At 38.9% G+C, this 20,588-nt stretch overlaps 1 protein-coding gene across 1 annotated transcript in view; it reads left to right on the forward strand.

The window, feature by feature from the left end:
* The first annotated feature begins 1,120 nt into the window (after window positions 1–1,120).
* Window positions 1,121–20,588, forward strand: part of utp20 (UTP20 small subunit processome component) — a 28,333-nt gene continuing 8,865 nt past the window's right edge. Inside the window, exons 1-40 of the mRNA XM_053241730.1 lie at window positions 1,121–1,300; window positions 1,757–1,837; window positions 1,958–2,024; window positions 2,150–2,282; window positions 4,098–4,286; window positions 4,442–4,523; window positions 4,599–4,736; window positions 5,160–5,315; window positions 6,531–6,677; window positions 6,783–6,917; window positions 7,045–7,122; window positions 7,872–8,050; window positions 8,240–8,374; window positions 8,462–8,550; window positions 9,149–9,254; window positions 9,343–9,493; window positions 9,613–9,675; window positions 10,332–10,490; window positions 10,581–10,657; window positions 10,745–10,824; window positions 11,348–11,615; window positions 11,768–11,968; window positions 12,709–12,799; window positions 12,882–12,967; window positions 13,445–13,570; window positions 13,655–13,821; window positions 14,354–14,562; window positions 14,981–15,124; window positions 16,711–16,790; window positions 17,247–17,482; window positions 17,586–17,730; window positions 17,826–17,913; window positions 18,018–18,161; window positions 18,253–18,306; window positions 18,461–18,613; window positions 18,848–19,003; window positions 19,232–19,372; window positions 19,606–19,743; window positions 20,204–20,343; window positions 20,425–20,513. Coding sequence (XP_053097705.1) covers window positions 1,250–1,300; window positions 1,757–1,837; window positions 1,958–2,024; window positions 2,150–2,282; window positions 4,098–4,286; window positions 4,442–4,523; window positions 4,599–4,736; window positions 5,160–5,315; window positions 6,531–6,677; window positions 6,783–6,917; window positions 7,045–7,122; window positions 7,872–8,050; window positions 8,240–8,374; window positions 8,462–8,550; window positions 9,149–9,254; window positions 9,343–9,493; window positions 9,613–9,675; window positions 10,332–10,490; window positions 10,581–10,657; window positions 10,745–10,824; window positions 11,348–11,615; window positions 11,768–11,968; window positions 12,709–12,799; window positions 12,882–12,967; window positions 13,445–13,570; window positions 13,655–13,821; window positions 14,354–14,562; window positions 14,981–15,124; window positions 16,711–16,790; window positions 17,247–17,482; window positions 17,586–17,730; window positions 17,826–17,913; window positions 18,018–18,161; window positions 18,253–18,306; window positions 18,461–18,613; window positions 18,848–19,003; window positions 19,232–19,372; window positions 19,606–19,743; window positions 20,204–20,343; window positions 20,425–20,513 — 5,152 coding nt within the window. The 5' untranslated portion in view covers window positions 1,121–1,249. The remainder of the gene's footprint in view (window positions 1,301–1,756; window positions 1,838–1,957; window positions 2,025–2,149; window positions 2,283–4,097; window positions 4,287–4,441; window positions 4,524–4,598; window positions 4,737–5,159; window positions 5,316–6,530; window positions 6,678–6,782; window positions 6,918–7,044; window positions 7,123–7,871; window positions 8,051–8,239; window positions 8,375–8,461; window positions 8,551–9,148; window positions 9,255–9,342; window positions 9,494–9,612; window positions 9,676–10,331; window positions 10,491–10,580; window positions 10,658–10,744; window positions 10,825–11,347; window positions 11,616–11,767; window positions 11,969–12,708; window positions 12,800–12,881; window positions 12,968–13,444; window positions 13,571–13,654; window positions 13,822–14,353; window positions 14,563–14,980; window positions 15,125–16,710; window positions 16,791–17,246; window positions 17,483–17,585; window positions 17,731–17,825; window positions 17,914–18,017; window positions 18,162–18,252; window positions 18,307–18,460; window positions 18,614–18,847; window positions 19,004–19,231; window positions 19,373–19,605; window positions 19,744–20,203; window positions 20,344–20,424; window positions 20,514–20,588) is intronic.

Raw genomic sequence — 20,588 nt, forward strand, 5'->3', positions numbered from 1 at the left:
CACTTTTACTCATCAGTATTTTACTTTGCAGAGTATTTTATTCAGTTCTTTGTATTAAAACAATATTGTAGTGTAAAGAAAAATGTTTATATATACATATATGTATTATGTTGGAAGCAGGAAACCTTGGGTCCTGGCATTCATGTGGATGTTACTTTGACACGTACCACCTACCTGAACATTGTTGCAGACCAGGTACACCCCTTCATGGTAACAGTATTCCCTAATGGCAGTGGCCTCTTTCAGCAGGATAATGCGCCCTGCTACACTGCAAAAACTGTTCAGGAATGGTTTGAGGAACATGACAAAGGGTTCAAGATGTTGATTTGGCCTCCAAATTCCCCAGATCTCAATCCGATCGAGCATCTGTGGGATGTGCTGAACAAACAAGTCTGATCCATGGAGACCCCACCTCGCAAATTACAGGACTTAAAGGATCTGCTGCTAATGTCTTGGTGTGTGTGCATATATATATATATGCACACACAGTACTGTCAAAAGTCTTAAGCATCTATAGACAGTTATAGATTTTTCCAAATCTATATTTCCAAATAGACAGATTTCCAAACATTAGTTTTCCAGCACAAAATTAAATGTTACAGAAAAATGTTTGTATGTCAGTAAAGAAAGCAGCGTATTACATATGAGACACTTTTCAGACAAAAAACATAATGAAGGCTGCTGGGATTTGCTGCAAAAATAAGAAACAAGTCGACAGTCAAAGTCTCCAGAAGAACTGTGGCTGCTTCTGCAAGATGCTCAGTAACACTTACAGCTCATTTCCTTATAAAACTGCAAATTATACCGGAGACTACTATTTTTTTTAAAGCCAAGGGTCATCACACCAAATATTGACTTTGTTTCATTTATTACTGTTTACTGCTCTTTATAGCATTTTTTTTTAAATGAAGAAACATTTAATTTCAGTATTTTTGAAGGCATTTTTGCTCTACAGCATTTCTTTGCATGTGCCTAAGACTTTTGCACAGTACTATATATATATATATATATATATATATGTATATATAAATAAAATTTCTTTAGCGAAAAAGAAAATAAAAGTTCTATGTATGACTAGTCGAGGACCTTTATTTTGAAACATATTTCTAACACCACTTCTTCCAAAATGGCGGCGTCCTGATACGGCGTGTGTAGCAACAGTTCCATTACTAAACATGAAAAGTACTGGCTTTTAAAATACTGCGTTTTTTTTCTCTTGAACTTCTGTACGTCCAAAACAGACTAGAAAATGAAGTTAAAGGCCAAGCCTCTGTCTCACAAATCAGAAAACACTTACCGGGTAAGTTGAACTCAGAACAGCAGCTAGCACTGAGCTGCGTGAGTGCAGAACAAAATGGGGAAAGCTTTAATGAGATAAAACCTGTGTAAAAATAATGACCTTTTTAAACAGTTTAGGGTCAGGAGGTTTTTACTAAGAATATTTTATACAAAGTTGTTAGGTGTTATCAGGTAGTTAACTTGTTATAACTGTAACATAGTTATATACACATCTATTTTATATTATAAATTGGACTTAATTAAGGGAAATGGTAGCCCAGTGGTTAAGACGTTGGACTTCTGATCAGAAGGTCCTGAGTTCAAATCCCAGCACCGGCAAGCTGCCAGTGCTGAGCTCTTAACCATCATCTGCTCAGCTGTATAAATGAAATTATTGCCATAAATGTAAATTGTAATTCAGTAGCACATGACTATACTTCTGCTGTATTTCTACCATGTTTCCATTATACTGTTGCAGTTTCTCACATTTTCCGAGAGACTTGCAAATGTGAACATCGATGTGATCCATCGGATTGATCGGACAAGGAGTTATGCCGAGGTGGGTTGAACTCCAGTACTCATAACACAGTCATTAAAGTTAACTTTTAAGTAGTATTTTGTTGATCTGCCCCCATATAACCCAGTTTATAAGCTCTTTTATCATCTTTCTTCATACTAGGAGGTAGACACCTACTTTTTTGAAGGTTTAACAAAATGGAGGGATCTGAACCTAACAGATCACTTCAGTAAGTGTCACCATTATTTTGTGATCTGATGTAATTTAATTGTGTCAAGATGATTTGACTCTGATTCACAGTCCTTTGTCTTGTTGCTTGTCTGTTCTGAATAATTGCCTGTATTTCCCTCGCAGCGGCCTTTTCAAAAGAGGTTTCCCACAAGAGTCAGTCCTTCAACATGTTGGTGTTCCACCAAAATGCCATAGTGGAGAGTCTGAAGACTCATCTGTCAGTGAAGAACAGCCTGGCTAACCAACCGCTTCTGGAGTAAGCTTCTCTTTCTCTATAAAATAGTTGCGTTACTCTACCACAGACTGCCGCTTTGTTTGGCTACAGGTTTCTTGGTGCTCTCAGATAGGACAGTAGTGAAAATATCAGGATTAGGAGAACATGATATGGGAAAAGTACTTTGTGGATATATTGTTAAATATTACAATTGGACTTTTATAAATTAATTAAAGATTTATACTCTTTGGGACATACTGTTGTAGAAAAATACACATTGAGCCATTACAACCCCAAAGTTGAGTATTTTCCAGTAGCAGCACATTCCAGACAGCTTTGATTCTTTTTACACCAAAACAAATTTTTATTAATTTAAGAATAGCATATCCTATGTTTTATTTTTTATGTTTAATGTTAAAAAAACCCACGAAACGACTTAGTTTTTGTTATCACTTATGAACAATTATGATTCCTTACTAGCTTGTAAAAGCCTCACTAGCACAACAAATCATTGGTCAGAAAATGAGCAAGAATGAAACAGATGCACTCCTGAGAGCTCATGTGCCTCCATTTACTGGTTTACTTTTGCTGCAGTGAACTGTTTGGAGAAAAGCTAGAAACAGGGAAATTCTCTTATACACTCTTCTTGTACACAAAGGTAAAATCATGATAATGATTAAAATCTTTGATGTAAAATTCAAACTAACACCTGTCTAGGTGTACAAAATTTTCCAAAAAATATCTTCTGCAATGTTGTTTTTCTTAAAAGATTAGTCATTATTTGGTTATCTGTTACACCTGCTGCAGCCCATCGAGGGCCACAAGGCTCAAACATTTAAAGAAATCAAAGGGAAAAGCTTCCCATACTAACTTCCTTTATCTATTTGTTTAATTTTGCTCATTTCCTGACCAATGATTTGTTGTTAAGACCATTAAAAGCATAATATTTTGCCATTGTGTAACTGACTGTGAAAAAAAGTGCTGACACTGGAGACTCCTTCCAGAAATGCTAAATAAAAACCTCTTTACAGAAAACTTCACTATGTCAATGATTACACATAATTTTTAATCCATCTACCTGGCACGTTTGCCACACAAGTGCCTGAGTCAATTGTTACTATAGAAATAACATTAGAATGAGCACATTAATAAAAACCTCTGATCTGATTTATAGCCATCATTATTGTCAGACCTGCTGTTCATGAAAATTAATCAACAACTAATTGAAAACCAATCAGATTCGAGAATTCAACAGCGCTGTGGAATAAAACCGGTTGAGGATGCATGATTATAGATTGGCCTGCCAGATAATTTCTATAATATCTATATGGACCGTCTGAAGGACTGGAATGAGGTTGTTCTGGATGCTCATTGCACACAAACATGCTCTTTTTTAGGCAGCGCATTTAAATATGGCTACTTATACAATAAAAGTATTAAAAGTTGTTAAACGTTCTGAAAAAAAAAAGTAAATCATCTTTTTAAAATTAACAAACTACTGAATTCTATCAGCGAATACAGCTGTATGCTTAAGTTTTGATCTTTTAAATAAAACTTCAAACTCATCTAATGATAATTTATTGAGGAATAGTTTTCATGAATGTGTCTCTGTGATTCAGTTACTATAACATTTACAGTTAAGGGGTTGTAAGGTTGACTTTAATGTGTGTATTTTCCCAAAATGTCATGTATATACATCCTAACATTTCATGGAAAATGATTTAATATAAATAATGGGAACCAGTGGAATTGCAAAGGGAAATACTGACTACATAAAGCATATACTATAGAGATATAATAATAATAATATAATAATAAAGGATGTAAAATATTAATCCTGTCCCTCTCTTTTTGTAGTCTTGTGGTCCGGTTTGCACGCGACCTCCAGACAGACTTTTACCCTCACTTTCCTGACTTCTTCATCATCATTACCTCATTGCTTGAGACTCAGGATACTGAGGTGCTGGAGTGGGCCTTTACCTGCCTCTCCTACCTCTATAAGTACTTATGGAGGCTGATGGTGAAGGATATGAAGAAGATATACAGGTGAGAGGAAGAGCAAAGAAGCTGAGGAGGAAAGTGTGAATAGAGCCTTGTAGAATACTTGAATGAATGTTTGCATTGTAGTATTGTCGAGACATTTACTTTAGATGGCTTTATGCGCCTGTGATAACACTATATGTTTTAATGTCTCTCCTCAGTCTTTACAGTAAACTTCTGGCACACAAGAAAGAGCACATCCGTAACTTTGCAGCTGAGAGTTTTTCCTTTTTAATGAGGAAGGTAAGAGACTTTAGAAGTAAGAGACGGTTACTCAGTGCTGGTTATACAGCAGGTCATTAATTCTGTGTTCCTCAGGTTCCAGACTTTGACGGCCTGTTCACACTGATGTTTGTGGATCTGGAGCAGTGCCCTCAGAAGGCAAAGGGAGTAGGGCAGCTCATCTTTGAGATGTGCAGAGGAGTCTGCAATATGTTCCACTCTTGTACCAATACAGTGAGTCTAAATAGATAAGTCTAGATTGACAGTTGATGCGTTGTTGTTCCAGGTTGTCTTTCTCTGATAAACACTGTTGTATGTGAATTAGGGCTCAGCAATATGATATCCTTTGCCATATTTAGATTGGCAACATTAGTGCTGAATAAAAATCATGGAAACCAAATAGATATATTTATATATTTAACAAGTAAAATGAGCAGACTGAAACAAAATACTGATGACACCTGTGATAGTCAGAACAGTGCTTTTGGATGTCATGTATTACATTAGTGTTGTAATATTGTAATATTTCCCAGCCCTAATGTCAGTATTCTATCTGTAATCATTTATTATAACATTGAGTTGGTGTTTCCCAGCATTGAAGCTGAATTAATATTTGGACAACAGTATTTGTCGTATAATGTTCATTTTTGTCTTTAGGCTTTGCCAGTGGCACTGCGGAAACTCGGGCCCTCTGGGGATGGAGATGTTGCTCTGCCCTGGGATGCCATTAAAGAGGCTCTCGATCACATGGCTGAGTCTTCAGCCAATTACGTTGCGAAGGAAAACTTCTCGGTTCTTTGGGATTCGTTGCAGGTAGAGAATGTTTCTCGGCTCAAGACAAGTCATGGAAAAGCAGTCTGAAAGTTATACTTACTTTCATAGTTCATTTATTAAGAGAGTCATCGCATAAACCTTACCCTAATTCCGTTGCATAAACCTTTTCCTAATTCACATTAGCAAGCAACACATAATGGAAAAGGAGAGAAAATCAAGCACAAAATATACTTTAATGTCCAAAGTACAAAATATATTTCAATGTCCATTCAGCTGTTTGGTTCTACAGATAACTATGGAGCCTGTGAGATTTATAAAAATACTATACTATACTAAGGTACAATATTGTATCATATCACAGAGCTGTTGAATTCTCAAATCGAATTGAACCGAAGGTATTAATTCTAATTATATTAATGCAGTTGTTCTAATACATTATTGTTTCTGTAGTAAAACCTGCTTTACTGCAGCTTCGATTGGTGAATGCTTCAATAATAAAGGCCTGATAATAAACAGATTAAAAAAACATGATGCTAAAACATATATATAAAATAAAACATATTTTATGTTGATATGGTGAAGCTTTCTGTAAGGAGAACATTTATCTAACATTTATGGAAGGAGTCTCCAGTGTCAAGGTTTTGTAACAGCTAGAGGTAAACTCGTATTTTGTCATGGGAAAGTTTTCAGTCTTTTGTGGATGTTCCACAGCTTTAGATATAACTATGGATAAAATGTACAATGTGTTATTCTTTAATAAAGAAATTTTGTAATTGTTGGCCGTGGTATAAGAGGAATAAAACACTTTAGGACATGCTGTTCTGGGAAAATATTCGACTTCGGGATGGTAACTCTGCATCACGTTTTGCTAAATTAGACCACTCAATCGTTGATTATTTTCCAATAACAGCAAGCCTTGTTGTATTAAGTTCCTTATAGAAAACATAGGGAGAAGATGAAACCACAATTTTTGTGAGACACACTCTGATGAATTGGAACTAATCCCAAGTAGAAACTGAAGCTGTGGGATTAGTGAATTAATGGCACATCAGACATCCCATGCCATGGGATTAATCTGAAGAATTTACAAGATCAGTCATAGAAAACACACGGTTACTTCTCACTTGCTAATGTGGATGCCAGGTTGTGGTTTATTAACCCTCAATGCCATTATCAGCATGGGATTCTCTAGTCTTGTCTCTTGGACATGCATTTATGGTGTTGCTTTATTTCTGCTTCTTTTTCTTCTCTCAGACTTGCGTCAAAGACTTGCTCCCGAGGCTGGAGGCAGGGCATTCGAACCAGACCAGTGAGCACATTGAAAGGATCTTGTTTATTTATCACACACTGGTAGAGCACAGAAAAGGAGCCAAGATCACCAAGCCACAGTCTGTCTGTGAGGTACATACGTGATTTGTGTGTTCTGTTCTGGGTTATCCAGTTTCCATTATCATTCTTTAAGAAGTTGTTGTGTGACAGCTGTATCTTTGGTTTTTGCTCTTACAGTTGCTTCTCCAGCTGGTCCATACTCGAGGTCTGTCCTGCTCCTGCTGCACTTTGCTGCTTCAAGTGATCTCGTCCTTTCTGCTAGCAGAGAACCTGGACCTACCAGCCAGCATGATCCAAGAACTGGTGAAAAATGTATGTATGTGTGTATGTGCATGCACGTGTGTACGCATAAGCACATCCGCAAATAATCAGGGCTGTGTATATTTTTGGAAGTGTCCCAGTGACCTGATGTTTTTCACTCATTGGTCTTTTCTCTTAGGTCTTTACCAGTGGGATGGCTCGAGATCTTATTTTGTCATTCGCCAAGGAGATGTTCAGTATGAAGCAATTTGAGCAGGTCAGTGTGTGAAAGAATTAAATGTCCTGTTCAGTAGTAACACGTGAGCTTACAGTGCATATGTACTTGCAGCAATTCAGAGCAGTTGGATTCATTCATAAATGGCATCACTGCAAAAAAAAAAAAAAAAAAGAGGTTTTGCTGATAGGCACCCCATCCTGCCTGAAAACCTTTGGTACATTATGCAGTTATGTAAATGTTATTTAATGACATTAAGAGGATATTTTGTTCCTGAACTTTCTGTTCCTAGGAGCTAAAAAGATACAGTATGTAAAACATAGATTTGAAATGTTTTATATTGACTACATCATATTAACAGCACTTTTCCCAGGTTTACTATAATTAAAACTGTAATAAAGTGGACATTATTTATACTTGTTTTTAAATCAAAGAGATTTTTGGATTAAGAAATAAATAGCTTCATGCAAGGAACACATTAGTGAGTGTGATGGGCCATTTGATTCATTTGACTAGTCAATAAGGCTTATAATTAATAATAAGTAAATAATATGCTTATCTCCATGGTCATTACATCAGTATTAATAAATAAATTAATAATTGCACACCTCCCTGGCTATACCCCACAAATTTGGGCTGTAGATCCAAAACTGACCCAGCTTTAAGAGTAACAGTTCATTTCAGACAGTTCTGATGGGAAAGTTTACTCAGCAGTGTAGTTAAATCAGAAACATCCTGATTTTAGACAGATGAATGCAGCCCTAGACTTAAAGTACATGTTGTTTTTCCAGCTGTTTCTGCCCAGTATGCTGCAGTACGTGGAGCAGCTCTTCTCCAGTGAGGACTCGGTGAGCAGACTGATGGCTCTGGAGTTGCTGGTCAGGCTGATCCTGGTTAAAGCTCAGCCTCCTACTGATGGCTCAATGGCCTTTGAGAAGTACCCACTGATCTTCACTGGGCAGTCTGGAGGGTAAGGTCAGGGGCTTCTGGGTAGAATGGTTTCATTTTCTCTAAACCTATTGAGTAGGGGTCAGCTGGTGGACCACGGTCCTGATTCGGACCCAGCAGCGTATTTCATCCAGTCAGACACTGCTACAATAAAGCATTCCAGTGCGTATGTAAATCTATTTTAAAGATTAACGATTGTTTGTCTTTACAGGTTATATGGGGTGGACAAGGCACAGGCAGCATCCGTTCCTCAGCTCATCCTCTCCCTCATAGTTGTCCCAGAGGATCAGCTACTATCAGATCTCTCTCAGATCTGGGCGGCCCTGGTGCTTCTGCCTCACCTCAGGCAAGAACTTCACTCCCCGCCCAAACCCCTGCATCAGTGTGCGCTTCTGTTTTCTGTATTTCTGCTAACGTGAACATGGTTTTGCAGGCCCCTGGAGGCAGCAAGCGTGATTCCTCCCCTCACTGCCCTGTTGAACCGACTGTTACATGAGGTGCACAGTGAAAAGCTTGGAAGAGGTCAGTGTTGTGTTGTGAAGAGTGCTTGCTAGATATTCTAAATAACTACTTTGCAGTTTTTCTCTGTGTTTTTGTCTTGATTACTTTCTAATGACAGCATGTCCTAAAGTGGTTAACAGCATGCCCTTTTAATTCGACTGTATCACAGCCAATGATTACAATTTGTAATTTATTAATGAATTTGTACCTTGAAACTTCTATAGTTAGCTTTAACATTAGTTCATTTAGGTTATCACTTAGGTTACAGCAGCTATAAATGCTCATTCTCTAACAAGCCACACCTTTAATCTCAAAAGTATAATCTCCTCTATCCTAAACACTTTCCCCTATGTGTGTTTTTACCTGCTTATTATTAGGCTTCGATTTTTTTGGAGTCTGTGAATAAGTTGTTAGTACAGAACTGATAATGTATTAGAATGTGCACATTAATATAAACTTGTGATTTGAAATAATAGCCTGAGCTGCTATTATACAAAATTAATCCACGATCAGATTAGATCATTCAACAAACAGTCCATGTGATAACGTTGTTGATTAATTGTTGCAGTCCTATTTGAGCGGATGTGGTGTTTCTCATGACCTTGTTTTGTTCCCTCAGGAGGGCTTTTTGTGGCACGACAGGCTCTAACCACATTGCTGAGCTTTAAGGAAACTGCACTGGTGTTGTCTCTGCTCCCGGATGAGCTTGTCCGGAGCATCATAGAGTAAGTACCTATAATTTCTGTTCAAATGACCTCTAGCTATGTGGTTAATTAGCACTGTAGTGAGTGAGTTGCTTGTGTTTTTACACAGGAAGTTTCCCACTGATCTTTCTGCACTGCTGCTGGCTGACCTGTACTACACCAGACTGTCGCTCAGTGGCTGCTCTGCCCAGCTGTCTCACAACTCACTATTGGAGCTGTATCAAATGTTGCATTCCAATTTTTCTTCTAACATCTCAAAGGTAGTGTTGCTGTTCACTGACTCCAAATCCTACGAATTTGTTTTATCCTTTGATGTTAATTGTAAATTAAGTTGAATGTCTTCAACTGAAAGTCTGGATTTTTTTCCCGCTTGCTTTAGATTCGCCTTCTGACACTGAGAATTATGTCCCACTTTGAGGCAGAGCTTCCACAAACAGCAGAGGTAGCTTTTAATTTGTAATCACTGGTAGGTGATAGGTTTATTCAGGAAACGCCGTTGTTTTATGGTCATTATGTAAAATGTATGTACAGCTTCACTTCATTCTGTGGGTACCATAGGCACTCTTTTCTGTGAATTTTGTGCAATATGTCACTAACATAATGTCACCCAGAAGTGTTTTATTCCTCTTATACCACAGCAATGTGCCAGTAAATGCCACAAATTTAGTGTTTTTTAATTGTTTATGGTTACATTTAATGCTGGTTTATCCACTAAACAAATGAGTTCTTTTTATCACAGGTGTTTTTGAAAAATCAGCTTAGATTACTGTATGTGGAGCATCTGTTATTTCTGTTATACAGAAATTTTAACATATTAGAACGAGTGCATTAATATAAACCCCAACCTGACAGCTGGCTCAGAGGAGTGCTGTTACAGACATCTAATCAATGCCTTCTGACACATTCAAGTCGAGAATTTAGCAGCACTGTACTATAATAAACATTGATCAGAAAGAATGCTGGGTTGTTCTTTAGTGTAATTTGAGATTTTTTTTAAATCAGATTTACTTTTCAAATAAAAGCTCACCCATGCATCACCAGCCAAAAAAAAAAAAAAACAAACAATTAGGTTTTATAGCTGAATTCTTATGTTTGCAGGGGGAGGACAGCTCAAGCACTCAGACGGTGTTTGCCAGCTGCCTGCAGGCCGAGCAGGTACCAGCCACAGTGCAGGATTACAGAGAGAAACTGCTGCACTTGCGCAAACTGCGCCATGACCTGGTGCAGCCCTGCCTCCCCAAAGGACCTTTCCACCTGGTACGCAACACATCTGCTTCTGTTAGACTTATAAACACATAAAGCAGGAGCGTTTTAGGGATACCAGTACCGATGTCTGTGTTTTCGCAGGTTCCACTGCAGTACCTCATCGCAATGCTGTTCGTTAATTTCAGACCTTTGTGGGATGCTGTCATTGACCTTCTTGCGTAAGCACCAGAACATTAACACAAAGTCTTTTCTAGCTGTACTGTTTTTTTTTGTGCTTTGGAATTAATCCTTTTTTAAAATTTTAGGTCCCATGCCAGAGACATGGACAACAAAGAGTTCTGGAAGGTTTACTATGAACATTTAGAGATGGTTGCTGGTCTGGCAGGTGGGCTCTTTTTAATCTAAGCAGCAGTTAAATAGTAGATGTGTAAATGGTTGGATTTTCTTGAGAAGCTGATTTTGATTATATAGACTGGTGTTTGGATAAGGAAGGAGAAACACACGATGGGCTGTGCGGTTATAGGTAACTAATCCATGCCGGGGTGCTGTGATAGAGCCCAAAGTGGAATTATTTTCCTCAAAACTGATTATTTTTCTATAACAGCATGGCCTGAAGTGTGTTACTCCTCTTATACCACAATGAATGACACACTGCACTTTTTAAGTTTACTTAGTTGCATTTAATGTTACGGAAATGCACTTTAATAGTTTTAAACATATTGTGCATATTACTGCTCTATGTAGATTAGTTATAATTGTTCAGAATGTCATGTTCAGAGTCCTTAAAGGATCTACCTGGACATGTGCACTGTAATATTATTTAAGTACACATCTTTTTTGTACTTGTAAAACATTCATGGCAAATTTAGGGTAGTAAATGACATAAAAATGGTCTTTTTTTGTCTCAGAGAAAGAGCTTCGGCAAGAGGAGGAAGATGATGAGGGTGGTGATCAGGATGAAGGTGCAGGGTCTATGCTGGGTCCAGGGACAGATGTGATCAGCAGCGGGGATGTCGGTGTTCTGTTTCTGGAGCAGCTGGAGCAGGCAGACAGCATTAGTGATCGCACAGACTTCACTAACTTTCGTAGCCTGCTGTGGAGAGCCATGAGCCAGTTCCCTGACAGAGTGGAACCACGGAGCCGAGAGCTCAGCCCACTGCTGCTGCGCTTCATCAGGTGTGTGTGTGTGTGTGTGTGTGTGTGTGTGTGGGTATGTGTGTGCATTTGGTTATGTGAGCATGCTGGATTCAAAAAAGGCATGTTTTCTGAGTGCGGCCAAACATTCAGCATCTTCCTGATGACTGACACTTGTCTTGGTTTACTGATAGGAATGAGTTCTATCCAGCTGACCTGCTAGTGGCTCCAGTTCAGAATCTGACGAAGAGGAGCCACTCTTCCACACAAGTCACATCTGAGACTGAAAAGGAAGATGTGAGGATGAGAGAGGTGGAGGAAGAAGAAGAAGAAGTAGAAGCAGAGGAAGAGTCCCAACAAGCTGAGAAAAAAATGCCAAGGAGAGCTGCAGCCAAGTAAGAAATAGCACTTATTCTGATACACACTAATGCATTCATTTAGCCTGTAACAACTACATGTATTTAATAAATAGGGAATTTAAGCATCAGAGACAGTTTCATTGTGTTAATAAGACTATTATTTACCCTTATATCTCTTCATTTGGCATTCACTATTATCCAAAGTGTTTTACAACTGAAAGTCTCATGCAAGGGCACAAAATGGCAGCTTGATGGTGTGGGATTTGTGCGATCAACCTTCTGATTAGCAGCAAAGCCTTAACTGCTGAACCAACACTACTGTAGCACTAAATATTGACACCCAGTTCAGGGTATTTTAAACAGTTCCCCCAATTTCCTGAAGCTATGTTGTATGCTGTTACTGGTAACATTACAGGAATAAAACGCATACAAAGAAACCTGCAAGATGATTACAGAAAGGAGCGAAATAATGGGAAAGATCTTGTACATTTGACATTTTCAGTCCCAAACACCAGATTTCTCCATCATATCGCAAAAGATTTTGGTTCTTATGGTCATTTTAGCAATGGAACTACTTCCACTGTTGAGCGGGTGTGAGGTATTGACCTGGAAGTACCACTATTTGTGTGTTTTCAAACATTCTGATTTGATTTATAGCCAACGGTGCCTGATGTCTCAGTAACTAAGACATAGATAATGATTTTGTCACAATACACAAATGAATGTGGCTGCTATTTATTGCTCTTTCCATTGAAATTAACGTTGCTCTTTTTCAGGCAGCTCATTGCACATCTTAAGGTCTTCTCCAAGTTCACTAATCCCAAAGCTTTATACATGGAGCCTGAATTACAGCAGCTGTACACACAGGTGAGTTTTCTTCCACATCAACAAATAGTTCTTTTATTGGGTAAACAAGCAGACGTATGACACCAGCATTTCTCCTCTTTAGCTCCTGTGCCATAAGGACCAGCAGATTCAGAGGGCAGCTCTGGACTGTTTGATGACATACAAAGACCCATGCATTCTTCCTTACAAGTATGTTCACTACTTCAGCCTACTCATTGTGTCCTTCATCACTTTCCTAATTGCTGTTGATGCAGTAATGATGGTAATGAACGCTGTAATAGATACTGTGATAGATTTGTAATAGATACCATAGTCAGGTGTATGAAGAAAGCCCTTTATGTTTAGAGCGGATGCTGATGATATCTGTGAGTAAGTCTCATGTTTCTGTCCTCACTGAGAAAGGTGGAATGCACACATTGGTCCAAGAGTCTGACAATTGTAAAAGCCTTACTGTTAGTCACTTTTGCTCCCGTATAGGATCCATTTCACATCCCCAAAAACTCTTGTCATCAGCTTTGAGGAATAATTACGAGTAGGTGACCTTCTATGAGCTATATTGTAGGCTTTTAGCAGTGCCAAAGGGAAGTGACTTCAGCAAGGCATTTGTGTGTTTGCATCCTATGTTTAAAAATGTCATCTATAAGTTTATTTCAACTGTTTTTTCAGAGAGAATCTGGAGAGACTGCTAGATGACAAGCATTTCAAAGATGAGATTGTTCACTTCAACATCTCTGAGGAGGGAACAGTGGTGCTGGATATGCACCGCCCCCAACTTATCCCTGTGCTCATGAGGTGCGTATGAGATGTCCACTTTTTAGTTAAATATTCTGTTAAACCGTGTGTTGTTAATGGGGTCTGTGCGTTGTCGCTGTGTAGGGTCCTGTATGGGCGGATGCGCACTAAAGTTGGTAATAAGTTCCAGGGCAAAGCTGCCACTGCATCACGTTCTTCCATCGTGCTGCGCTTCCTAGCAGGTTCCCAGCCAGAGGAGCTGGCTATGTTCATTGACCTGCTCCTGGAACCCGTGTGCCATCACAGCCAAGGTACACACATATACACAGACATGTATATAATACACGTATTGTGTTTTACGTGTTATAAAAAAAAAAAATTCAGGGTATGCTAAATAGAGCTGTCATTCCTTAAATATTTTTATTAATTAAACATATTGTATTTTAGAGCCTATTATTTTATACTGGCACAGACAATGTACATGTTAATAAAGCTAAAATTAGATTCATTTTTTATTTAAAAATTGTCATTTAAGCCAAAAAATTGCAAAAAAAACTTGCATTGTTATAGTTGTTTTAACATTCAAATATGGATTTTTGCTTTCAAATAAGTAAATATGAAAATATTAAAAGTGAATGTTGTTATGATAGACTTAATAGTAACAATACAACCCAATATCATTTTTCTATATATTGCCCAGTAAAAGATACTGAGTGTCACCATTTCAGTGAACATTGACAACTGGCATATCATCATATTCCAAGAGAGATATAATGCATACACTATTACATATTTTACATATGTAACTTAACAAGTCAGTGTAATCCCATCTCTTGCATGCAGGAACATGTCTGGCTGCAGTGGAGAAGGCCATGGCTGAGACAGACACCTCCTCAGTCCTCCCTCTGGGTCGCCAGCACGGACTGCTCAACGTTATAGATGTAGTGCTGCATAAACTGGGCCACCTCATACAAAGCTACCTGCCCAAGCTACTGCAGATTCTGCTGTGTGTCACTGCCTCTGTGGCCTTGCTGCTGGAGCGCAGAGAGCAGGTGAGCTGCAGCCAGCTGTTTGGAGAACACTTCTAAACTTAAAAAGCCTTTAAAAAGACTTTGTTCATTGGTCTAACTATAGCTTGAAAACCAGCAGCAAAAGAATTCTTTATATCTATAATAGGAGTGGGTGACGCGTATGAAATAATATCATGTCACAATACATGGAAATATTTTTATGGCTCATAATATGTGATGAAAAATGTAGGTTCGATCACAAAGTGCTAGCAACAAAGTGCATTTTTTTTTCCTTCAGGAAAGCAGAAAAAAGGGAAAAAAGAATGTACTTTGTTGAATTTTTCTCCATTGTATGTATGTATGTATGGAAATGATACGATTAGATTTGTTTATAGAATGGGAATGTAAGTTAGGCTCACTGTGTGTGTGTGTGTGTGTGTGTGTGTGTGTGTGTGTGTAGCTGAAGCCTGGCTGTATCGGCCCTCTGAAGAACCTGAGGCGACTGGGTCTTCTTCACATCCAAGCCTTCTTTGACAACTTTGAGTCATACCACTTTACAGCTGATGAACTTGATGCCCTGTTCCATGCTATTGTCTGGCCTCAGGTACAAAGTGATCTGTGTGTGTGCCAGTGTGTTATTTCCATGTTGGTCTTCTTGGTTGAAGCATATGTGAGTCTACGTGTGTTGTATATGTGATGCTCATATACTGTATAATCAATCTCCTCTGAAAGTGTTGGAACAGCAAGGCCAATTCTTTTGTTTTAGCTATACACTGAAGACATTTAGGTTTGAGATCAAAAGATGAATATGAAATGATACGACAGGATTGCAGCTTTCATTTTCTATTTATATCTAAATGTGTTAAACCACTTAGATAATGGCACCTTTTGCTTGAACCCACACAATTTTCAAGTGATCAAAATATTGGAACATGTGACTGACAGGTGTTTCTTGTTGCCCAGGTGTGCCCTGTTAGATTGATTGTTTAAACAATTAATAGCTCTAAATGTCTACTCATGGTTTGAGCCCTAGGTTTCACCTGTGAAGACTGCATTTGTTGTTAAAAAGGATAGACCAACATGAAGACCAGAGAGAGCTGTCTATGGGAGAAAAGCAAGCTATTTGAAGCTGAGAAAAGAGGGAATATTTATCAGAGCCATTGCACAAGCATTGGGCACAGCTAATACAACAATGGAATGTCCTGAGAAAGAAAGAACCACTGATGTATTAACAATCAGCAATCCAGTGATATCCAGGGCTCAAACAGGTCGGCCATGAAAACAACAGCAGTTGATGACAGAAACATTGTGAGAGCTGTGAAAAACCCCCAAAAAAAAGTGGCATCAACAACAACCTTCACAGGGCAGAGGTGAAGGTATCACAATCCACCATTCGAAGAAGACTTTGAGAACAGAAATATAGAGGCCACACCACAAGATGCAAACCACTCATGAGCAGTAAGAATCAGAAGGCCAGATTGGAATTCACAAAGAAATACAGAGATGAGCCACAAAAGGTCTGGAACCAAGATTAACTTCTACCAAAGTGATGGAAAGGCCAAAGTGTGGAGAAAGAAAGGATCTGCTCATGATCCGAAACATAAGAGCTCACAGGTCAAGCATGGTGGAGGTAGTGTCATGGCTTGGGCTTGCAAGGCTTCTTCTGTAATGGGCTCACTAATCTTTATTGATGATGTAACTCATGATGGCAGCAGAATGAGTTCAGAAGCTACAGAAACATTCTGTCTGCCAATTTACAGAGAAATGCATCCAATCTAATCGGGAGGAACCTCATCATACAGTAAGACAATGACGCATAACACACTGCCAACACAAGAAAGGACTTCATCAGGGAAAAAAGTGGAAGGTTTTACACTGGCCCAGTCAATCACCAGACCTTAACCCAACTGAGCAGCATTTCACCTCCTGAAGAGGAGACTGAAGGGAGAAACCCGGAAAACAAACAACAACTGAAAGAAGCTGCAGTACAAACCTGGAAAAGCATCACAAAAAAAAAAAAAGAATAAAAAGAAAAAGAAAAGAACAGTTTGGTGATGTCAGTGGGTTGATCTCAAACCCAAATGTCTTCAGTGTATAACAAAAACAAAACAAAACAAATTGGCATTGCTGTTCCAATACTTTTGGAGGGGACTGTATATGTAATGTGATGTTTTCTCTGCTGTCCTTCAGGTGTGTCGTTTGCCCTCAGAGAGCACATATGCTCCCACGCCGCTCCTTAAACTTATCCATGTCTGGAGCATGAACGCTAGGTAAAACAAAAAAAAAAAAAAAAAAACACCACTTTCTCTCCCAGGATTATTGGTTTATGTTGCTAGGTAGCTGAGCTGATTATGAGAGGAATGAATCTGTAGCTTACCGATCAATTAGATCACTCCCTGTTACTATCCTGAAATCTTTCATGATATATATATATATATATATATATACATACATACATATGCACATATATATTAGACACATCAGGCTGTGGCTAAATGCCTGCTTTTTTAATATTAAATATTAAAATACAAATATTTAATAATATTAGTATTATTAAATTTCTCCCATCCACCAGTTCATATTTTTGACACCTTGTTTTTTAACCTTGTCTCTGTCTTCTTTAAGGTTAGTGTTAAGATGTATTAAGTTTCTCAGGACTCATCACTGAAATAAAAATCATTATAAATATGTGCAACTATGGTGTAATCCTGTTGCTTGTCTCTCAGGTATTTCCCTTTGCTGGCTAAGCAGAGACCGAACCACCCAGAGTGTGACATCTTGCTCAATGTCCTTGCCCTGCTGTCTTCCAAAAACGTCTCTCCTAACACAGCGTCCATGGTAATGGACATCTCTGAGAATTTACTGAACACGCCAGACTTCACACCCTCTGAGACAGAGACAGAGCTGAGCGTCAACGGGTGTGTTATCCCTGAGCCAGCCCCTGGTTCAGACGACACCACAGGTAGAGAGCAAAACAAGATGCCTGGAGCGTTCTCTCATTTTCCACCCTAAGTGCTCTTTGGAACTAGCTTTGTAACAATCCTTTTTTTCTGTCCCTTACACAGAGTCTTTGACTGTAGGTTCGAGGCTGCTCTTGCCTCACATCCCTGCTGTGCTTCAGTACCTCGGTGGAGTCGTGCGCAACTCCGATCGCATCAAAAAGAAGAAATTCCGAGCTCAAGTTAGCAAGGAGCTTAACATCCTCTCCAAGTATGCCTAGCTTTGCTGCTTACAGCTTGTGGTTTATGTTATCCGATTATATACAGGTATAAGTCATTTATTTTTTTTTTGTTGTTCTGTTCCAGGATCAGTAGATTTGTCACTGACAAGGAACAGAGCTCAACACTTATCCGTCTGTTGCTACCGTACCTCCATAAGCCAAAGATTGCTGAGGTATTATCCTTATCTGTCATAGCAATATAAACCTGGTATGCTGTGTATTATTTTTAGTAGATTTCTTAAATATATTTCTGTATATTTGTTTTCCTCTTACACAGGAGACAGAACTGGACATACTGAGCACAGTGCAGAACCTGCTGAGACAATGTTCAGAGCCCAGTGTCTTCCTGAAGCCTCTTAGTAAACTCTTCTCCATCATACGCAGCAAGCCATGCCGCAAAGTCCTGTGTGAGGTCTTCAAGGTCAGATTCTAATGATCTATCTAGCTTTATCTCTTTATTCACAGCCCAACTGAGAACCAACTGCATTTGTGTCTCTTCTTCTCCTCTGCAGACTCTGTCCGACTTGGACAATGAACTGAAGTACATAGTCGATGTTGCTGTGCAGGTAAGAGATCATTACAAATCAGAGAGGAGTGTTTGGATGAATTTCTGTTTAGCTCCACTGTGGCCTCCTCTCCCACATTTTTTCTTGTCTCATCCAACCCCATTTTCTCTTCTCTTCTCTTTTCTTCTCTTCTCTTCTCTTCTCTTCTCTTCAGCTTAATGCCTTTGATAGTCGCCATCTAGATGAAATCCACTTTGATGTGCGCCTGATGGCTTTCCAGAAGTCAATTAAATACATTGAAGAGATGACCACACTAGACATGAGATACCTCATGGTCATCATGCACAACTGCTTCCACTCTTTTGAAGTGAGTAAGAAAGGGGTGTGTGTGTGTGTGCGCGTGTGTTTTTGAGGGGCATCTGTTGATGTGTGCAGTAAAAGTTCTCCTATGGTATTTAAAACCCATATAATAAACCTACCATGTTTCCACTACAGTATTTACATAGAGTTTTTTAATGAACTAGAAGTTCAGGTAATATTTGTGGTTCTTGAATTGTTCTTTGTTTAATGGTGTGTGTGTGTGTATGTGTGTGTGTTGTAGATTGGCGACATGTCTCTGGCAGACAGTGCCACTTTGTGTCTTTCAGCTATACTTGCGCGGCTGGCTGCAGTGGGCTGCCCTGAGCAGGAATATAAAGAGATTGTGCAGTACACTGTGTTGGATGCCGTGAGGAGAGGGTTGAAGAGCAAAACAGAGGTACAATTATGTTAAACCTATGTATATGCCTTAAGCTGGGCTCTGGCTTGCTCATTAGGGATAAATTCATAAATTTAATATTATAATGTAAAGCTTCTTTGTGATGATGTCCATTGTTAAAAGCACTATACAAATAAAAATGAATTGAATTGAATTAAGCAACTAAGCCTGAGCCAAAAGCATGCACGAGCACACACTGATGAGCCCGTTCTGTTCTCCTGTATACAGAGTGTGAGGAGCGATTACACTTCAGTCCTGGCTTGCCTGGTGAAAACCTTCCCCAGTCGCTCAGAGTTCAGAGACCTGGTGCAGCTCACCAACTACACAGATCCTGAGTCAGACTTCTTTGAGCACATGAAGCACATTCAGGTAGAGGCACAGCTATTTTTCTTCTGTTTGGTTTTGTAGTAAAAATAATAATGAAATTGGGAAGTGAGAACAAATCTGAAATGCTGCAGCTGTAATCTCAAGTTAAGTCATGCAGATACTAAAAAGGATGATGCCACCGTGATATTATTTTAGCACCACATGACCACTTGTTCTCTTCCTTTGTCTATTTTGACTACAAAAATGTGTCTGTGGGGTGTGTTCTTGGACTTCAGGTACACCGTAGGGGACGAGCACTCAGGAAGTTTGCCAAGCAGCTGACGGAGGGCACAGTGGTGATGTCTTCCCGCTCCATGCAGAACTTTATCATGCCCTATGCAATGATTGCACTGTTTGATGAGAAACTCCTCAAGGTAGTTACAATTACAGTGGTCACAGTATATGTATATAAATAATGAATATTATTTATACCATGACCATGGAAACTACTTTCTGATTGGATGACAAGTGTCAATTATTTTCTTATTTATGGACATCAATAACAATAAAACAAAACTGCAGTTCCAAATCGTTTCTATGTTTCAAATATTAAGAAAATGGTATTAAGATATTGAGAAAAAAGCATGTGTTTATGCAGAAAGGAATTAGTCCGGGGCTATCATGCATTGAAGTGTTTTAATTAAAAGAGACAATCACAAAATAACATGATACCCTCTAAGACATAACCTTAAAGTCATATAATAGTAACCTGTGTGAGACTAGAAAGTTAGCGAGGTGAAATGAGAGGTTTATACTTTCATTCACTTACTCAGCTACCTTAATATAATGTTTGTTATTGGCGTTAATGGCAACACACTGTTTTTCAATATGCAGCATGAAGCTATGACTTCCGCAGCAGTCGAAGTTATTGGAGCAGTGTGTAAGCGCCTGACTTGGTCTAAATATCTCTACTACCTCAAGCACTTTATCCATGTGCTCCAAACAGGAATGGTTGAGCAGAAACTGGCTGTAAGGTGAGGAAGAGTTCTGTGACTGTGAGTATCATAAGTTTCATGTAAACACGAGTAACCTTGCCTCACTGCTCCCTCGTACAGTTTGCTGCTGATTATTCTGGAAGCCTTTCACTTCGACCTTGAGAGTCTGAGCAAAGAAATCAAGGCAGCCAAGAACAAAAAGGCAGACGGTGAGTCTAGGGGATAATGTTGCTACCATGTTAGCATCTCTACTAGCTCTAGGTTCAGGCTCAATTATGATGCAA

The sequence above is a fragment of the Pangasianodon hypophthalmus genome, chromosome 18 (genome assembly GCF_027358585.1).
Source record: "Pangasianodon hypophthalmus isolate fPanHyp1 chromosome 18, fPanHyp1.pri, whole genome shotgun sequence".
In the NCBI taxonomy this organism is placed as follows: domain Eukaryota; kingdom Metazoa; phylum Chordata; class Actinopteri; order Siluriformes; family Pangasiidae; genus Pangasianodon; species Pangasianodon hypophthalmus.